General features: G+C 42.6%; 1 protein-coding gene across 4 annotated transcripts in view; it reads right to left on the reverse strand.

Annotated features, from left to right (window-relative positions):
- FGD5 (FYVE, RhoGEF and PH domain containing 5) overlaps positions 1 to 21,314 on the reverse strand; it is a 148,557-nt gene that overhangs the window by 37,294 nt on the left and 89,949 nt on the right. For 3 of the 4 annotated variants that reach the window (XM_050958357.1, XM_050958356.1, XM_050958354.1), the window contains exons 6-10: positions 17,468 to 17,619; positions 15,231 to 15,387; positions 7,874 to 7,961; positions 4,818 to 4,868; positions 2,571 to 2,629 (exon numbers count right to left, since the gene is read on the reverse strand). In XM_050958357.1, the coding sequence (XP_050814314.1) occupies positions 2,571 to 2,629; positions 4,818 to 4,868; positions 7,874 to 7,961; positions 15,231 to 15,387; positions 17,468 to 17,619 (507 nt within the window). The remainder of the gene's footprint in view (positions 1 to 2,570; positions 2,630 to 4,817; positions 4,869 to 7,873; positions 7,962 to 15,230; positions 15,388 to 17,467; positions 17,620 to 21,314) is intronic. The other variant, XM_050958355.1, reaches the window with a different exon arrangement.

Here is a 21,314-nt window from a genome sequence, read left to right on the forward strand (position 1 = left end):
GGAAAAGGTATCTAGCAGACAAAGGCATAACAAGATCCCAAGGCTGGAAGTTAGTCAGTGAAGTTCAAATGGGACATAAAATGTGTTTTACAGGGAGGGTAAATATGCATTGGAACAGCTTCCCCAGGGATATGATTCGGGTCCCACCAAATTCACAGTCCATTTTGGTCAATTTCATGGCCACAGGATTTTAAAAATGGTAAATTTCATGACTTCAGCTATTGAAATCTGAAATTTCACAGTGTTGTAATTGTAGGGATCCTGACCCACAAAGGAGTTATGGGGGGTGGGGTCACAAGATTATTGTGTGTGGGGAGGGTTGTGGTACTGCTTCTACCCTTATTTCTGAGCTGCTGCTGGGCAGCTGGAGAGCACTGGCTGCTGGCCGGGAGCCCAGCTCTGAAGGCAGAGCTACCGCCAGCAGCAGCAGCAGCAGCACAGTAATAAGGCTGGCATGGTATAATATTGCCACTCTTACTTCTGCACTGCTGCCTGCAGAGCTAGACCCTCAGTCAGCAGCTGCCACTCTCCAGACACCCAGCTCTGAAGACAGCAGCGCAGAAGTAAAGATGCCATCGTATCATATTGCCACCCTTACTTCTGTGCTGCTGCTGGCGGGGCGCTGCCTTCAGAGATGGGCACCTGGCCAACAGCTTCCGCTTTCCGGCCGCCCAGCTCAGAAGGCAACACCGAAGTAAGGGTGGCAATACCGCAACCCCCCGGCAACTCCCTTTTGAGTCAGGACCCCCAGTTTGAGAAACATTGGTCTCCCGGTGAAATCTGTACAGTGTAGTGTAAAAGCGCACAAAAGACCAGATTTCACAGGAGGAGACCTAATTTCACAGTCCGTGATGTATTTTTCATGGCTGTGAATTTGGTAAGACCATAGACATGATACATTCCCTGTCACTTGAACTCTTTACATTCAGATTAGAGACTTCCTAAAAGAAATGCTTCATTTCAGTCACAAGGTATACAGAAGGTCAGAATGGTCACTGGCCTTAAAATCTACATATTATTTATAATAAAATAATAATAATAAATAATAATATTTGAATGGTCAGTGTAGAGACCAGAGTGCCTTGGTGAGAGGAGGAGCATATGCTTCATAAATAATATTATTAATATTTTATGTTGTTTTGTGAAGGTATTTCTAAGGCAATGTTTCAAGGCACTGTAGAAAACTTTGGTGCTCTTAGCTGTCTCTTTGGGTTAAATTCTGTCTCTCGTGCTTTAGCTAAAGTCAATGGGATTGAGAACACAAAACATGCATCCAGGGATAGCATTTAACTCAGAACATGCATCCACGGATAACATTTAGCCCCGGATAAAATTATATAAGATAAAAATGGCGGGTATAATGCAGTATAGAGAACCACAGTGGGACTCCACTGGAACCCGTGGGAAAGTACTAGTGACCAATAACTCAAGTGGAACTTGTTCCATTGTTATAAAAACAATACATGTAAGATCAGAATCAAGCCCAGTACCTCCTGTATTCTGAACTTGATATTGCTCCTTATTAATGTAAATAGCAAAACTCCTACTGACTTAAATGGAAACAGGATTTTGCTCTCTGTGAACAAATAGCTAGAACAGTTATCTGCAGACTATCATCACTAACATCCTGGGCCTCTAATCTCCAGCCACAGGGTGCTAGTAACCCACACTGACCTCAACGGAGGCTGCTGAGTGCTCCGCACTTTTGAAGATCGATCATTTATTTAAGATATCTAAATCTGTATTCAGACACCTAATCTAATAGGATCCTATATTTGAAAATCTTGTCCAACTGTACTGGATTGTGGTCTACATGAGAGTAAATCAGGAGTAACTCCTCTGAAGTCAGTGGAATTATACACTAGTAAAAACGTATAACCCACATAAGGGTATGTCTACACAGTAAAAGCTGTACATGGGGTAACCAGCTAGCTCAGGTAACAATAGCAGTAAAGACAGCACAATACAGGCTTCAGATCTGGCTAGTATGCCAAATCCACACCCAGGGTCCATGCCAGGCTTCTACTACCTGCACGGAAGCCCACACTGTGCTATCTTCACTGCTATTATTACCTCTGCTGGCTGGTCCAAGCTAGTGCTGGTAGGTTAGCCCATGCACAGCTCTTGCTGTGTAGACATAACCTTAGTGAGTTCAGAATCAGGGTTAACATCCGTAGGAGCAAGATCAGACCTATGATATCTTCAACTAAGGTTACATACCTATATACATCCCAGACTGGGAGCAGAGTCTATGAAATTTCCAGTGTCCCACTCACTCATTCCTCAGTGTACAATATTAACACATCCACAGCCAAGGAGAAAACAAAGCCTTTGGGCTGAATTGTGCACTGACTATTTGTGCAAACTATACTGAAGTCAGTGAAGTTACGCTAGATTTACTCCAGTATAAACAAGAGCAGAATTTAACTCATGGAACCTAGATCTGGAGCACACCATGGAGTACTTACCCTCAGCTAAAGGGATCTGAGTTTCTGGGATAGTACAGTGGGGTGCCACATACTCCTCAGCAAACTCATAGAGAAGACAGTACCAATCATCAAACAACTCACCCCTTGCTGCATGCTGTCGTTGGCTCGGTCCGTAATTTCAGAGACAATGAGTAAGGCAGCTGAGGGGTGAAGCAACACAGAAAGGCACAAAGCACATGAAAGGTTAGAAAAAGCAACCTATATCCCACCTTTTTATAAATACATCTTTTAAAGAAATGCATTGGCTAAAATGCCCTTAATAAGTAGGATCCCAAACAGTCCTACTTGCTTTCCACATCGGGTCCCCTCTTTCCTTCCCTTTGTCTCCCTCTTGCTATAACACCATGAGTCAAGCTTGCCCCAAACAAGAAAGCTCATGGGACCGTCTTTAGGTGCTTTGGAATTTCACCAAATCATCTTGTGACATATCTTCCAGAAGCAGTTTTCTGTAAGCATGATAGTTTATCTTTAGCTTATGACTAGTGCTTTAAATGGTGGGCCAAGTTCTGCTTTCAGTTATATATAGGGTCAGTCAGGAGTAACCCAATTCATTTCAACTGATTTACTCCAGGTTCACACTGGATGTGCTGAGAACAGTATTTGCTTGATTAATATAACATTAGCCTTGATCCCCATGTGATCTCATACTGACTTCAATGGGAGTAGTCCACAAAGATTATTCCAAAGCAACTAGAAGGCCCTATCCTGATAGGTGCTGAGCACCTCATTGGTTCTTTATTTTGAATAAGCTGATTTTGATATGTTGTCTCTCAAGTGTGTGTGTGTGCTGGTCAGAGCTCAAGGAACAAGTATATCACTACCTTGATATAACGCCACCCGATATAACACGAATTTGGATATAACATGGTAAACTAGTGCTCCGGGGGGGAGGACGGGCTGCACACTCTGGTGGATCAAAGCAAGTTCAATATAACACGGTTTCACCTGTAATGCGGTAAGATTTTTTGGCTCCCAAGGACAGCGTTATATCGAGGTAGAGGTGTATAGATCAAGCCTTCTTGCTGATTCCAGACCGCTGCAGCATCAGCACCAGTGTAAAACAATGGTGAGCTGCAAGTTCATTCTGGGTAATGGCATGCAAATAAACACATCAGGCCATCCCACTTTGCTTCAGAAGTATCATACCCAGCATGGGTATGCCAAGACTGGATTAGGATTTAGCTGGCGGCTGAGCTCTGGGAATGAATCAAAAAGTTTGAGCTAGGCTTGTGTGTGCACTCAGTTCTCTTTCTGTAGGCTCTGCATGCTGGAGCTATAGGAATTCCCCAAATCTTAACCTCCAGATCTTTACTGCATGTGCTTGTGAAATAGCAAGGGACTGTCACAAACTGTGCTCTGCTCTCCGTTCTAGAGCTGGATATGAACCAATCCTTAATCAATCAAATCCAGATCAGGATTAAAATTCTCTGGCTAGCACAATGTGCTGAGCCCAAACAATTCAGAACTTCATGAATTTTTGAAATCTGGGATTGGGTCCCAGTTCTGTGGCTCATGCTTGCTTTTATTTATTCACAGGCTGAGAAGGCAAGGTAGGAGACAGACAACAGCAGTCTGACTTCCCTCTTACTTGCCCTGCACATAAGGTTGCCTCCTCCTTCTTCCTCACAGTATTAGGAGGTGGGTCAAGTTTCCCTGTTAATGTGACCATAGGCCTCTGATGCTGAGCTGAAATGACCGACGGCAGCTGAATTTGAATTTGAACTTCCATTTCAGTGAGAAGACCCTGCCTCAGGCCATTCCACAGGAAATATGGAAACAGGACAGAATGCAGCTTTACATTGTGCCTGAGTCTGATCTTACTTACACCATTTATACACTGCTATAAACTCCATTCCCTCCGGTGGAGTTACTCTTGATTTACACTAAGAGAACAGTGAGACCCATGCAACCTGAGATCACTCTGTACTAATGAACACAGCACCACTCTGGCCAATATTTTCTCCTATTAGAAAAATCAGACCACTTCATTTTTTATCCAGAAGTTTCAGATTTTTTAGCAGATTTGGTCATTCTGAATGTATGACTGGTCAGACATAGACTGCTCTGATACCATTGGGAGTTGAGGGTCATGCAATAAATTGTTGTATTAATAATTAATATACTTGGCCCTGTACAAACCCAAAAACGTATAGTCTCTGCTCAAAGAGTTTATACTGGAGAGGCAACTCCCCTAAATTAGCCGTGAGACCTCAGATCAGACCTATGCCATCGCAGTCTGGGCTTCATTCACACATTCCTGGGACAGATCTCACTGCTAGTTATTGATAATACTAAATAAAAGTTTCTCTTCTACCCATTGGAAATTACCTTGTGTGTCTTCATACTCTGCAGAGTCAGGACAAAGGTTATTCAAGTAATCTGTAGGAAACAATCAGATATAGAACATCCAGTAAATTCCCAGATAATTAAAGAGTTTGGTTTGACTAGTTGAAACACACAACTGTAATACCCCATAACCCTTTACTCTTTTATAAAATCACCTATATGGGAAACAAAGGGAGGTCTGGACAGATTTTCCTTCCAAAATTAAACCTGGCTTTTTTTTTAAACTGAGTTTTGTTTTGAAATTTTGGGCTTATTCAAATCTGAGATTCAAAGCAAAGAATGTCAGGTGTAAAACCTCACAAACTGGAACTAACTAAAATGTTTCGCTGTTTCTCAGCCAAGAGAAGCTGGTGAGTGTGACACAGTTTGATTAATAAATGGTCTTCTGATGAACCTTTTCTATTTTCACATTTGAATGCATGGTACTAGATAGAATTACTGATTTCCTATGTTAATAGGAAAAGGGACATAGTACAATTCAATATTTCTCAATGTTCCAGTGTTTTGGACATAGAGAATTTAAATAATGATCACAGGAGCTAAATTAAAATTTGAAAATAGATTCTGTAAACTATATATAATAGGAATCTTACTTAGAGGCCAATCTTGCAAACCTTTATTCACTCAAATAGTTCCATTGGCTTCGGTAGAGCTACTCATGACAGTCAGGGTATTTCTCTCTCTCTCTAGTTCCTTATGTGACCCTCATCACTGTAGTATCTGGGTGCTTTTATTTATTAAATCCCAATCCTGAAAATATTTACTCTTTTAAATTAGCTCTTTGATTAATGCAAGCCCCCAAATGTCACATTTGAGAATCAGGTCTATATCCCAAAGTGCAACGTGGATCATGGAACCCCCCTGTCCTCAGTCTCCCCCACTCATGTGAGTTCTCTTCTTCCAGGCCCTCCCATACCTCTCAACTGTACTGGTCTCTCATCTGGATTCTGGAAGGTTAAGAGGAGTCTGCTATTGTGCCTTTCAAAGCCTAGTCTGGCAGGGAGGTAATGTGCGGTGCTGGCATGCCGTATTTAGGTTTCCCTTTCCCAGCTGCATGCTCTGCACTTGGCTAGAGACATTTAACTAATGTGGGCAACTCCTTTTGGCTGTAGCACAGTAATTGGCAACCAGTGTTGAGATTAAATACCTTTCCTTATCTGGGTAGAAACAGCTAGTTGTGAACATAAGAGCCGGTGTATTTTATTTTTCACACTGTGCAGAGAAATTGAATGACTGTACCTTAGCAAACCCTGCCTGTCCTATCATCTGAGGGCATCTGCTAGCATCCATGGACTTCTCTAAACCTAGATGAACTGCTGCAGTCACCCATTGTTTAGAATGTTTTGCAATGCCTATACAATACCTTGTATCTGTATGCAACAGCCATCCTAGGTGATTTAAAAGCATTGGTTATACCAGGTGGCTGCAATGCCCAGAACAAAGACTATCTCATGTCTGGGTGTACCAGTGCTATCTACAATACTATCTATAATAGTTTCTCCCGAGTGTGAATGGGAACTCACAAGCATTGCAGCTGTACTGCTTCTCCTAACTTTGTCTGACAATGAAGTTCCTCGTGTTTGGTAACCGCCCTAAAACTCTCAGCAATAGTGCTGGCTCCCATAGGATTAAGTGCACCTGAAGTCCCAGAATATACTGAGGTGGTAAGAGGCACTGTGTGTGTGGACACACCAAATCCATTCTATCAGAACAGTGTTGCTGTATGGATGCACATAACCTCTATAAGGACAAAGCATGACAGCTAAATGTCACATACAACTGTTGTTCCTTGAAAGGCTCCATTTCCTAGTGTAGATATACCCAGAGAGGGAAACAAATCAGTCCAAAATATCCTCCTACTGGTATGTAGTGCTCACTTGAGTCACTGTTACTAAAAAAGCAGAAACAGCTGTGAAAAATGAGTTGCATTTTTGATCAATGTATTTGGAGCAAGATGAAACTGCTGCTAATCTGTGCTGTGAATAAAATTTCAGACAATCCCTTTGTTCTGCTGCATTTATAGGAGTCCCCTCTAATATGCTCTTCCTTTTATCAGCTGTTGCGTATGGGAGGGGTTTGCTGCTTCCTTCTCACTGTTCCATACTTAGGTCATCTCCCATCTTTCCCCACCCACCCACCCACATACATACACCCAATATGGTTCTTTATCTGTACATCTAATGATCTCTGGTTTCCTGTGATTCCATCTGATGCACTGACCTGCCCCCACTTCTGCTGTGCTGTGCTGTAACATCCCTCCCCAACCAATTCACTGCTGTTCCCTTGTAGGGAGCCTCAATATCCTAATTCAGTGCACTGAGTGTTCATTGCATGTTGCTGGGTCCTATCCCTGTTGGAACGGCTGCTCCTCCCACAAACTACAGCTTTGGCTGGAGTGGATTTGCAGTGGGCAGGACGAGAAGGAGCAGCCACAAGGAGCCAGAACCTCAGGGGACATTCTGAGGAGAAAAAGAGCATTCTACAGAGTGTGTGACACATGTCAGGGATAGGGGGGAGCATAAAGAGAGATTCTGTGGTGTGGCAAAGTTTAGACCGGAGTTTTTCCAGAGTTCAGAGGTGTTGGCTCAGGATCATCTCTAGCTTTAAGTGACCCAGGTATGGGCTAAGCTATGAATGGCATCATAAGTAAAATCAAACATATGTGCTGACAACAAGTGTCTGGGCACTCTTCCTTCCCTGCCAATGGATACCAATATGGGTAAGTCCAGGAAAATGAGGCTTACAAGAGTCTGACTTTGCACACTCCAATCCTATAGTTATACTTCAGCATGATCTCACTAAACAGGGGTCTTTCTCCCTTCACTATGCCCACAGCTGTCATTAACCCCCAGTGGCCTGTCCAGTGTGCAATTCAGTCATTCGCCAAAGCTAGATCACACATTTGGATTCCAGCCTGTTGTTCTGACCGTATTCTGTCCTCCCCAACCCTGGCCTGCCATCTACATATGGCCCCAGCACAGTGCAGGAAAGACAGGTCTCTGCTGTAGCAAGTTTAGAAGTGCTTTAATCTTGCTGACCTGTGAGTAGCACGCGGTACTGGAATATGCGCTGCACCACTTTCAAAAACTGGTGTTTCACATTCAGGGGGCTGCCGCCAGGATTCTGCTGTCCTCAAAAGAAGGGGAAAAACACAACAGTCAGTGCTCTGTAGTCTGAGTCCTGGATTATAACCTCACATGCTTAATGCACCCCCTGGAGACTCTCCCATGGCGACGACATACACAAGTGCTACTGAGCTGTTTCCCATTTATCCGCCTAGCTGCATATATATCGGAGCTTAGATCTGAATCTTCATCTCTATAAAGAACCAATACAGGAAAATTTAGCACCGTTTAGCACCATTCATATTCAATATCACAAAATAGTTCAGGCCAAGGTGGAGGAAATAAGAAAAAGAGAGGCAGAGAACCAAGCAGAAACTAAGGTCATAAGAGAGATTTTAGAATGATATCCAAGGAGCCAAAGCAACTAAATCAGCATGAAGCTTGCTGGGTTCCCATAGGCCTTTTTGCCATTTTTCAGATTTTATGTCCATTGGGTTTTACGGTAAGAATCAGGCTTGCGTGGGCCAAATACAGCAAAATACCCCAATGAGACTAAACTGGGGAAGCTGATCCTCCAAACACCTTGCACGGTCCTCCAACAAAACACAAAACAAAACAAAACCCAACAATCCCTCAGTTGGTTTGATTTCCATGTCCAACTCCCAAAACTAGCTGAGTTACATATGGCTTCAGCTTTCATTGTTCAATGTTTGCACAGCTCTAGCAGTGACTTGGAAAGAAAGGAAGGGGGACAATGTTAATAGTGATAGAAATATGATCTAATCAAAGAAGGCAGACAGAAGAAGAGCTGGTTTCAGACAGCAATGATGCTTTATGTTATTGCTATATTTAGCTGCTAGCCATGAGCACTCTGGAAATACGGTAGTGTAGATGGAGAGATAGATATGACAACAAAGACACTGAAGTGTCACAGTGTGACACTGGCCCTTTAAGAGGCCAGTGCACCTGACTCCCCTAGATAGGTTTAAAAGAGGGCAGCTGGGCTCTAGAGGGAGGAGGTCCCTGAAGGAAGATAGGAAGGGGCAGGTGAGAACTCCCTGAGCACAGAGGATAGACAGAAGGAGCAGTAGAGAGTTGCTTGGGGAAACCTACAGCAATCAGAAATCTCCATAGGCCGTCACTGGAAAGAGGAAGGAATTGCCAGGTAGCTTGCAGAGAGTTGCCTGCTGGCCTTCCTGAGCCAGAGAGCTCTGGCCAGAGGGGACTGAAGGCAGAGAGCAGCAGAGGGAGATGCCTGCTAGCTGTGTGAGCCAGAGAGCTGAATCTGGAGGATCAGAGAGGGCTGGAGGTTGGGATGAGGGCTCTCACTTTGTGGTGAGAGATGCTGGAGCTGCAGAGAGCTTGAGCATGGGAAGAAATGTCAGGGCTGTATGTTGATGGATTGTTGGGGACCTGGTTTGTTATAGCTTATACGCATGGGGCTTTCTTTTGTAATAAATTAACCCAGCAAGGGCTATTTATACTCAGAAAGACAGCTTGGACTATTTCTGGGACCATTCAAGGAGAAACTGAGGCTAGCACACTGGTTGTGCTGCTGCCTGATGCCAGAGGGTGCCGCAGATGGTGAACACTTTACGACAGTCTTAAATATTCAAAATGCTATGTAAACAGTAACTTATCAGACCCTTACAACACCTCTCTGAAGGAGGTAATTATTAGCATGAAATGCAATCAGGTTATTACATGACTTGCCCAAGGTTACACACTGACCCGGTGGGAAAAACACGATGAGAACTCTTGTGTTCTTGGCACCTAGTGGTGTGTTCAGTCCACTAGCTCTGCCCATCATCCCATGCTATAGCAAGTTAGATGAATGGACCTGTACAGATGAGGGATCAACCCTTCCTTCCCTTAACTGTGGTGAGACATGGGAAAGGATCAGTACATTGCCCTCTGGGTGGCCAATCCTATCAACCTTTAAGGCATGATTTTTGTCTGCGATTAAGAATCATTCCATCTATCAGCAAAAGGGGAACATGTTGTTCACTGAAATATGGCAGCTGTGAAACTAACCAGTGGATAATTACACCAAGACAGTGAATGAGATGGACAAATACAGACTGATTTAGCCGAGGGAGTATATAAATTGAGCAATAAATGCCACAGATTCATAGATTCCAAGGCTAGAAGGGGCCACTGTGATCATCTAGTCTGCCCTCCTCTATAACACAGGCTCTAGAACTTTCCCAGAAGAATTCCTAGAGCAGATCTTTTAGGAAAACCATCCAATCTTGATTTTAAAATGGTCCATGATGGAAAATCCTCCACGATCCTTGGCAAATTGTTCCAACAACTAATTACACTCATTGTCAAAAACGTTCACCTTATTTCCAGTCTGAATTGGTCTAACTTCGACTTCCAGCTACTCAGTCACACTGTACCTTTCTCTGTTAGATTGAAGAGTCCATTATTAAATATTTGTTCCCCATGTAGATACTTACAGACTGTAATCAAGGCATCCCTTAACCTTCTCTTTGTTAAGATAAACAGATTGAGCTCTTTGAGTCTATCACTGTACGATATGTTTTCTAATCCTTTAGTCATTCTTGTGGCTCTTCTCTGAACCCTCTCCAATTTATCAGCATGCCTCTTGAATTGTGGGCACCAGACCTGGACGGAGTATTCCAGCAGCAGTTGCACCAGTGCCAAATAGAGGTAAAATAACCTATGTGCTCCAATTTGAGATTCCCCTGTTTATGTTTCCTAGGATTGCATTAGCTCTTTTGGCCACTGGGAGCTCATATTATGCCAATTACTCACCATGCCCCCAAATCTTTCTCAGAGTCTCTGCTTCCCAGGCTAGAGTCCCCCATTCTGTAAATATGGTCTGCATTCTTTGTTTTTAGTTGAATACGTTTACATTTAGTTGTATTAAAACACACATTGTTTGCTTGTGCCCAGTTTATCCTCTGAATCAGTGACCTGTCCTCTTCATTATTTACTATTCTCCTAATTTTTATGTCATCTGCAAATTTTATAAGTGAGGATTTTATGTTTTCTTCCAGGTCATTGATAAAAATGTTAAAAAGCATAGGACCAAGAACCGATCTCTGAGGGACCCCACTGGAAACACCCCCCGCTCAATGATGATTCCCTTTTTACAGTTACATTTTGAGACCAATCAGTTAGCCAGATTTTAATCCACTTAATGTGTGCCATGCTCATTTTATATTGTTCTAGTTATTTTAATCAAAATGTTGCACTACTGAATCAAATGCTTTACAGAAGTCTATTACATCAACACTATTACCTTTAGCCACCAAACTTGTAATCTCATCAAAAAAGATAACAAGTTACTTTGACAGGATCTATTTTCTATAAACCCATGTTAATTTGCATTCATTACATTATCCTCCTTTAATTCTTTATTAACCGAGTTACATATCAGCTGCTCCATCATCTTGCCTGGGATCTATGTCAGACTGGCAGGCTCATAATTACCCAGGTTATACCATTTACCCTTTTTAAAAATCGGCACATTAGCTTTTTCCACAGTCTTCTGGAACTTCCCCAGTGCACCAAGACTTACTGAAAATCAACATTAATGGCCCAGCAATCTTTCAACCAAGGAAACCTAGTCAAGTTCACGGATGTGTTTAGGCCAACTCTAAAGGTTCATAAGGATCATCTACATCAGGGCTCGGCAACCTTTCAGAAGTGGTGTGCCGAGCCTTCATTTATTCACTCTAATTTAAGGCTTCATGTGCCAGTAGTACATTTTAATGTTTTCAGAAGGTCTGTTTCTATAAGTCTATAATATATAATTAAACTATTGTTGTATGTAAAGTAAATAAGGTTTTTTAAATGTTTAAGAAGCTTCATTTAAAATTAAATTAAAATGCAGAGCCCCCTGGACCAGTGGCCAGAACCTGGGCAGTGTGAGTGCCATTGAAAATCAGCTCATGTGCCACCTTCGGCACGCGTGCCATAGGTTGCCTACCCCTGATCTACATGCATTCGACGAAGTGGGCATTCACCCATGAAAGCTCATGCTCCAATATGTCTGTTAGTCTACAAGATGCCATAGGACTCTTTGCTGCTTTTACAGATCCAGACTAACACGGCTACCCCTCTGATACATAAGGATCATCTGGCATTGAAGGACTATTTAATGGTTTGGGATAACTTGGGCTGCCTTGGTTCTGGCTAGAACTACAGAAAGAAGATCACCCCCTCCCTCTCATGTAATTTCACTCTTAAAACTCACCACAGAGGTGCAAATATTTATGCACCTATTTTGCAATTGCCATCCCAATCCTGTTTTTTGAAAAATTGGTCCTTTAGCACCTAAAGCAGTGAAAACTACAAACAGCTGTGCCAGCTTAAAAATCAGGGGGAAAACCCCCCTCACCTTTCTTCCTTTCTTTTTTAAATGCACAATTAATTTTATGATTATTTACTCCTCTCTTTACACAGTCGTGCGTGAACAGAAGCTCCAGGATAGCAAAAGCATAGTACGCTCCTGAGCTTGGATTTATGACTCAAATCAAAACCCTATTAACTCTGATTGTAGCTGAACTTCAAAGCAACACACTGCTGAAAAGCGTTAACACCGGAGCCCTTATCCTTTACTGTGTACCAGGGGCCAAGGTGCACCGCTATGATTGCTCTGCCTCTGCCTCCAGAGACATTGAGTGGATGGCAAAGGCGACAGTCAGAATCATTTGGAGAACTCCAAAGACAGTTTGAGAAGGAAACAATTGAACTGATGAATGCCCTAAACCAGAGAGTCTCAAACTGTAGTCTGTGGACCACCAGTGGTCTGTGAGCACCATTCAGGTGGTCCGCAGATAGTTCCCTCTAAGGTGCGCACCTGGGTGGCCGCACACGAGAGAATGGCGGAGCACCCTCCTAATTAGTGGAGCTGTGCAGGCGTAGCTCAATTAATTAGGTGCCTGGACACTGCAGAAGGTGTAAGGTGAGGTGGTGGGAATAGCGGGTAGGTTGGAGGAGGCAGTGGGCTGAGAAGAAGGGGTGGGGGGAATTTGGGATGTGCAGGGCTGTGGCAGCCAGAGAAAGAGGTGACTTTCCCCAGCTTCAGGGCTGTGGGCTGCCGGGGAGAGATGGCCCTCCTTCCCAGCCACAGCTCGGGGGCTGCTGTAGTGGGGGAAAGACCCCCCTCCTTCCCAGCCCCAGCTCGGGGGCTGCCGTGGCAGGAGGAGAGAGGGCATATCTATGGCATTAGAAATGTAAGACTACTGATATTAAAATATGAGTTGTGTACTTTTATTTGTAAAACAAAAAAAGTTTATTAATACGTTTTTTTATATAGCGCTTTTATTCAAAGCGCTTTACAATAGTTAGCTAACAGTACAAACAGCATTTGGAAAGATCATTAAGTGGTCCACTGAGATCATCAGCAATTTTCAAGTGGTCTGTGAAAATAAAAATTTGAGAACCACTGCCCTAGACAACATGAAGAGGATTAAGGGCCCAATCCTGCAAAGTGCTGACCAACTCCTGGGTGATGTGTGCAGGGGCGGCTCTAGGCACCAGCACGCCAAGCCACTGGGGGCACTCTGCCGGTCGCTGCAAGGGCGGCAGGCAGGTTGCCTTCGGTGGCATGCCTGCAGAGGATCTGCTGGTCCCGCGGCTTCGGTGGACCTCCCGCAGGCTGCCGCCAAATCCATGGGACTGGGGACCTCTCGCAGGCAAGCCACTGAAGGCAGCCTGCCTGCTGTGGTTGGGGCGGCAAAATACCTAGAGCCGCCCCTGGATGTGTAGCATACTCAACCCCAAGCATTAAAGTCAAGGGGAGCCAAGCCTGCAGCAGAATCAACATGGGGCCCTCAGCTCTGAGTCGATGAGCTAGAAGGGTAATAAATCGTAGGTGCTCCTATTTCTAAGAATGAGATACGAAGGGTCTGAATGTTACTCCTTTTTCTGGATGAGCCTTCTGTTCAAATCCTGCTTATCTTACTCATAGGAGCAGTCCCATTGGCTTCTTTCTAAGCACGATTTGGCCCTCAGTTTGTATCAGGAAGATAAGAAGGTGCAGGGTCGGTTGGCTGAGCATGATGAGGAGCACAGTGGTTGTCAATAAAAAGCCTGCATTTGCCAAGTTTCTGCCCAGAGGAGTGTGAGATTCCAGTCCTCTCCTCTGCTTAGAACAGGAAATTACATCAGTAACCATAAGGCATCTGTTGGCAAATGTTGACTTTCAAATGTCAGACATGCTGCAGAGGAAGACATGATCCATACCTCATGGAACTGACATTCTAAATAACCTTTAAAATATCAGAGCCTATTTATCCTCACAGCCTCCCTATCACCTAAATGTTGTTTATTCCCTTTTTTTACAGATGGCGGAAATGAGAGAGAGAGGCCTTATATTGATGGGCAAAAAAGGGCATCCTTTTCAATTGTATTAACTTAGTCAGGTTAGCTTAACTTGATTGAAAAGCCCCATCAAGACACAGGCTAACACATCAGCTGGCTATGTTGTAGCTAGTCTAAACTGTGGCCAGCCATTATGGCTTCAGAGGCACTAGCCTGCATCTTGGTGGTCTTTTCAATCTGTTCTGTGTAAGTTCTTATGCCACGATTATCATCACAGTATGTTAATTATGTGAAGTCAGCTGAGCTAAACATAATTGAAAAACACTTTTTGCCCACCAGGACAAGGTCAGAGAGGTTACTTGACTCACGGAAGACCACACAGTGAGTTGGTGGCAGGGATGGGAAGAGAGCCTAGAAGTTCTGACTCCCACATTTCTCTGGTCTTGTCAGTGGATTTTTTGCATGCCTTTTTTCCTATTATTGCTTCTCTGCCATGGCACATCCTATTGGTTATTATGGAGGCATGCTGGCTTCACAGGGCAGCAGGACAGACAGATAAGTAGGGGTAGCAGCAGAAGGTGTAGTAAGAGGCTTTTAAAAATGTAATGAAATGCAGTTTTAAAGAGAAGGAGGAGAAGAGAGATGGAGGGGAAGAGAAGAGAAGGGATGATGATGATGATAATAATGTACATCTTATTATACAATTATATATTATAACATTTATACAGCTTCAAAGGGCTTTAAATATGCCAAATAAAGAAAGGGGAGAGAAAAAGAGGGCTGAGATGGATTTCCCCAATACACACATGAGCAAACGTACTCACATATCCATGCATATATACACATGCAAATCCACACACACACACTTCACTCCATGTGTCTCTCCAGAGCGTGTTCTGCAAGTGATCATTAAGATTCTTCCTCCACACCCTGTCTGAAGGCTGGTGAAGTTGCAGACAGGAATATCTTTGAGAAAGCAATGCAGTGCAACCATAAATTAATGCAAGTAGAGAAGTCAGAGGGGCCTCACCTCAAACTCCCGGATGACAGTGGCCAGCTGGGAAGATTTAAGGCAGGTTTCATCTAGCAAAGCCAAATTCCTATCAAACTGCATAATATATGCTGTGTGGTGATTGAACCTTGATTCTCTTGAGAGAAAAACATCGGCCACTTTCTGGTGTTCCTCCCTAAAGCCACAGAAAGAGAAGAACAAACCAATAAGTAACAAAAAATGCCCCACTTCATTCTGGTTACACAAATTCTATTCATCAGCCCCATACCTGCTAATGCCATTAGGATATCTCAGTTAAGGCATGGGTTTAATAGTCAGGAAATGGACAACACTGCACTGAAGTGCTGAGCAATGGAATGGGCTGTGGAAGAATGGGCCTTGTCTGGGGCCAGTCCCCTTTCTGTAACACTACCTACCACCGCTATATATGTACATGCTGGGCAGAATGGGCTCACATAGCTCACACTTCTCCAAGCAAGCTTTCCAAATCCACCAGGGTGAGAACAAGAACCTTTGCTCTGAGTGCTGGTGTTAGTGGGAGAATAACTCCATCCTCAGATCCCCTTCACTCACAGCTCCCTCTTCTTACCCACGTTACAGTTCCTCATCTGGGTACACAATGTAATTATTTACCGAAGGTGAATTATCTACAGGAGAGAGAGCCAGCCAAAAATGGCAGTAACGGAGGGTACAGGGCTGCTAACGAGCAGTGGCCAAGGAGACATCAGGGTAACAGAAATTGTGGTTTTAAACAGCGGCCTCGTTAATTTCAGGATGATTGAGAATACAGCAGAGGGACTGGCCAGCAGCCCTGAGAGTAACAGAGGACGCACTGCCGGATGTGGGGAGGGGTATTGGGGATTCAAGGGCCTGTTTAGTATTCAAAGTTTAAAGACAGTGCACATTTTCAGATTTTCACTGCACATTTATTTTAGGTCCCTGGAACATCTACAGCAGCTAGAGGGAGCGGGAACCCACATTTCTTAATAGCATACTTAGCATAACCATTTACAGAATTGTTTTCAACCTCACTGTTGTTTACAACAATTCCCTTGGAAGATGGAAACCCACATATGATATCCCCTTATCTTTTCCTCTGTTGTGCACTCTGATTTGTTATTGTAGAGTTGTTCAGGAGTGCTGCCTGCACTGTGCATACAGGCTTGTTACTATTATTTATGGATAATCTATTTTGTGGAAGCCCTGGGATAGAGTGGTCTGTCACTGAAAGTGACTGCTGATTGGCTGGAGTTCAGTGGGGGTGGAGGTAAGGAGCTATAAAGCTTGCCCCAGCTTCTCAAAGAGTCAGATTAGCATGGGAGTTTGACTTAGATAGATGCCTTCCGTGGATTTCATAGATTTAGTCAGTTTGGGACTGAAGCTAGCCCGACTTAGCCAGAAGCTTGTCCCAGCTAGTTGATACATTTTACTTTGGAAGCGTGGCTCAGACAGGGGCCTATTAGCTTAAAAGATTTGCTCTAGCACTGATAGCCTTTGTCTAGGCAAGACAGAGACGTGCTTTATCCTGGTAAGATTTAGTCCAGCTAGGACAGTTTGGTTTAGGCAGAGACCCTCAGCAGCCCTGAAAGACTGTGTTTAGCCTGAAACTCAGCCCAGCAAAGGCTTGTTCAAACTCTGAGTGGGTTTCCTTTGACTGGGAGCTATAATATTAGGAAGTTGCCACGAGAATTGTTCTAACTTATTTCAGTTTCTAAGAGATCTAAAAATTTTTTTTTTTTTAAAAAAAAGACATTTTCCTATATTTCTTAATGCCTCTGAGGGTTTTTTTCTGCCTGTTCCCCCTTCCTGGTATTTGAGTCTATGACTCATGGTTCACACACATTAGACTGTTTTGTGACAATCACCTAAAGGACTCAACCAGATTGGGGCCCCAGTGGGCTAGGCACTGTACAAACACAGAGCAAATGACAGTTCACGTGAGACGGGCTGCACGCACACTGATTTATGGGGCTGTATGCAATGGTTTATCATTGTAGGGTAGCGCAGGAGCACTGAGACTTTTTGCGGGGGGGGAGGTAAAATAACAATACAGAAACATGGCATAGACAAGAAAATGCAGTCTCCCAATCTTACGGTGTCCCTGTAAATTTACCTCCCTCAACCTATGCACAAACCCTGTTAAAGGTGTTTAACATCTTTTCTTTCTTCTGTTGGAATCTTAACCCTGTTGCCAGTGGTTCTTAGAATAAAGGAATAGATTGAGGATGAGATGAGGCCGTTAAGTTGTCACTTACCAATTGAGGACTCTTTCCTCGAGCTCTCCCAGTATCTCCTGGTGTAGTCTGTAGATTTCAGGGATCTCACTCAAGCCCTCCTTGAGCTTCCCCTCCTCCCTCTCATTTTCATCTTCATCCCCCAGCACTTTCAAGACTGCTTCATGGAAATCCTGTGAACACATCACCTGTTACACAGCAGCTAAGGCAACAGATCAGAGGTTCTTTATGGCACTTAAACCGTTACTATTTTTCCTTTAAATTCCAAAATTCATTTACAAACAGTCAGAAAACTTTATGGGAATTACAAGATACACCATAAATACTAGCATATCATGGGCAAAAGAGGAAGGAGAACATAGGATGCATTTTCTTTCACCCATTAGTTTCATGGTTACTGTAAATTTCAGGTTAAAGTCCACATATTGATTACCCAAAACATTTAAAATAATAATAATAAAAAAGATAGCTCCGCTTCCCCCCAATCCCATCAGATGATTTAAAAAAATTAATTTGGATACTTTTTGCTTTCTGGGTTTGAGCCTTTAGGTTGCATTGGGGTTACATTTTCAAGAATTTGTCAGGCTAGAAACTTCCTTTTTAAAAAAGAAAAAGAAAAAAAATGCGAGTCTCGTATAACCCCATGAGTCCAGCAGCTGGAGCTTTATGGAAAAGATCAAATATTGCAAGGCTTGTCATAAAAATTGGAAGAATTGCCAACACTGAATCCAATTCCTAATTTACTGAGGGAAGGATGGTGGAGATATAAATTAAGCTACAGAACCAATCATTTCCTATATGAAATCCACTTTAACTATCCACTATAACTGAGACCCACTTTTCAATAATAATAATAATAATTAATAATGATAATATATTTGGAAAATACCTTTAATTTCAATGTGGTTTAAATACTATATGCACATAGGAATAATTTCTCCAGAAGTCAAAAGCAGCCATTCTAGTGTGGTATGTGACAGCTGTTTAACAGCGTACTACAAAATCATCCAATAGTTTAGCACTGGAAGTGAAGAATCACACATCCAACTGAAACAGCAGGGGGACTTTACAGTAGGTGTGCAGATTAGAAGATGGTCAAAACAGTGGCGCTAACAAACTTCTATTCTTGCAAAATATGGCACAAAATCAGTTAGAACTTTCATACAGAAACTGACTTTAAAATATGTCCAGGTCACAGTCTGTTTAGAAAATGAAGAAAATATAATACTACAGCATCATGATAGTACCTATTACTACAGTATCATTATGGCATCTCACTCTTCCCAATTAACACTGACATCAGGGTGCTTGATCATATTCTAGTCTAGTTAATACAAACGTCATGATAGAAAATACACATATTCCTGAAATACTGTCATGACATGAAAAGAGATAAAAGAATGAATTAGATGAAAGAAACATATTGTACTGGGAGCTCTTATTTTTCAAGAAAGGTGGGGGATTCCGTACGTTACATTCACAAGAATACAATTTACATGCAGCTCATCAGGACATGTCACACATGGGTAGCAGGATTTTAAGCGGGATGAGAAAATAAAATAAAACCCTTTACTAGGGAGTTTTTCAGGGAGAACTTGAAAAAAGTCTTGGACACAGTAATTCTTATCTCTTTGTTGGTATTGTAAATCAAATTCCCAATGTTCTTTGCTTTCTTTTTTAATTCAGAAATTTGTTGATATCTATTCATCTCTTTCACATTCCCAAAGAATCTAACTGCACATATATCAGGACAATGCATTGGGCATAATCAGAGGATCCATTTCTAAAGAATTTACGTGAGACTAAAAATAGGAGGTAAATCACCAAAACTGCTAAAACTGCAGATAAAGTACCTAAATATCATTATTTTCTGAAGCCCTGCTAAACAAGGTATGAGAAATCAAAGAAAATATAGTAGTCCAAAATCATTCTACTGTAACTATAGAATGATGTAATTACACAAGGGATACATCTGGGGCAAGGCTTTAATGAAGTGACTAATTTTCTCATGGGACCATTAATGATCTCTAATGCTTCCCCCAATTTTTCTTTATTTTAATATCACTTTGAAGCCACCATTTTTTTTCCAGCCTGAAGCCTCACAAACATAATATTCTACACTACCTCTCCTGAGGGGCTAGGGGTATTTTGCTGGGTGGTGTGCAAAATCAGAGGTGACTGCCTTTCCATGGTGGGAAAGTAATTCCATTTTGTGTACATATAGTTTTGGAAGTACATTGTTATGCAAAGTCTATATAAATGAAAGATGGTTGTATTCGATTAAATGCATCCACTAGATTCAGTGGAAACGAACATCAGGGAAAAATGTAGTGTATTATCTCTTTTGCTCAAGGTCAACTGTATGGAACGCCCTTCAGAAGCCATTTTAATGGCTTCAGAGCTGATAATCTATCCAGTTACGAGCTTTCTGAACTAAAATGCTGGTATTCCATTGGAATAGTGTGTCCTTATAAGAATGCATAGCAGCAAAATCACGTTCTGTAGTAGAAAGGTTAATAGTTTCGTATTGAGTGGGGTGAATCTTTACCCTAAACTAGTGCTACTGTTGTGTCTTGCCAGCTGGGGGGCTAGACGTCAGGTCTCCTACACAGTAGCACAGATTATTAGAGAGTAGCAATCCTAGCTCAAGAAAATTCTAAAGAACAAAACTAGAGGTATTACTGTGACACATAACACTCCAGCGCCTAATTCTTCAGTATCACTACAACAACAAAGCATTATTGGACTAAACAGAGAGGATATTAGCCAATCCATAAATATGTCTGGAGAGCATCATGCAGAACTGTTAATGGATACAAATTCTCCCTTTTATTCCCCTAAAACGGATGTTAGGAGATGAGTCTGAGCCAGGCAGCTGGGTGTTCCTTAGTCTGGACCAGGTAGGGCTCTTGTGGTCAAATTTCCTGTTTTCCATCAATGGGATCTTTATAGGTGAAATAACTGGATCCCATGTTGTCTAGGAAAATAAATCAGCTTGGAAGCACATTCCAGCTCGTGATGAGAGCAGGTGCTGAAGAGCCATACAAAATCACTTAAAAAGTCATACAGAACTTTTTCCAATCCTTCCTTTGTATCTCAATAAACCAGGAAGTGTCTGAGGTTTTATTGCAGGAATGAGTGGGAGGAAAGAGAAAGGGAAAGAAAGAGAAAGAGGGAGCACAGTTAATTGCAGAGCAAGCTTGAAACCGAGGCCCATTAATTGGAGGGTTTGAAAGCTCCCAATGACTACTTACAGAGCAGCAGTGGCAGATGTGGAGATTATAAAACTTCCTGTTTCATAAAAAAGATGATCTGTCCTTATCTGAGAGACCATATAGCAAGGGAAGCTCCATTAGCTCTTGCTAAAGGTAAACATCCTTGCATGAATCTGAAGACAGCACCAGGAAAGACATAGCCTGGTCAGTCACATAAGCAGATCCTGGAAAAAGATGTAATTGACCACAGGATAGCCTGTTTCTTTCATTACGATTCACATGATCTACACCTTCTCTCCTGCTCCTATTCCAGCATTGTTTTCATCTGTAGGAATATTTTACTCTCTGTGTGTATGTGTCTATGTAGGCCTTGATGATGTACTGTCACCTACCAGGTGGGGTTGGGGGTCTATTTCACATATTTTAACATGCATATAACACACAAGGAAACACTGCAATGTGAGAGATCCAAGGGAGGCTCAGAATCATGACACAACAGATTGGTTGCCCCAGTCACTGAAACTCAGTGTCTACAGAATAGGTATCAGCAGAGCTAGCTTCCTTACCACTGCCTCATGAATGTGCCTCTCATCTGACCATAGCAACCACCTCTAGAGACAAGAGGGGAGCTCAGCCTCCACGGTTCACTTAGT

Source organism: Gopherus flavomarginatus, chromosome 6 (genome assembly GCF_025201925.1).
Source record: "Gopherus flavomarginatus isolate rGopFla2 chromosome 6, rGopFla2.mat.asm, whole genome shotgun sequence".
In the NCBI taxonomy this organism is placed as follows: Eukaryota; Metazoa; Chordata; order Testudines; family Testudinidae; genus Gopherus; species Gopherus flavomarginatus.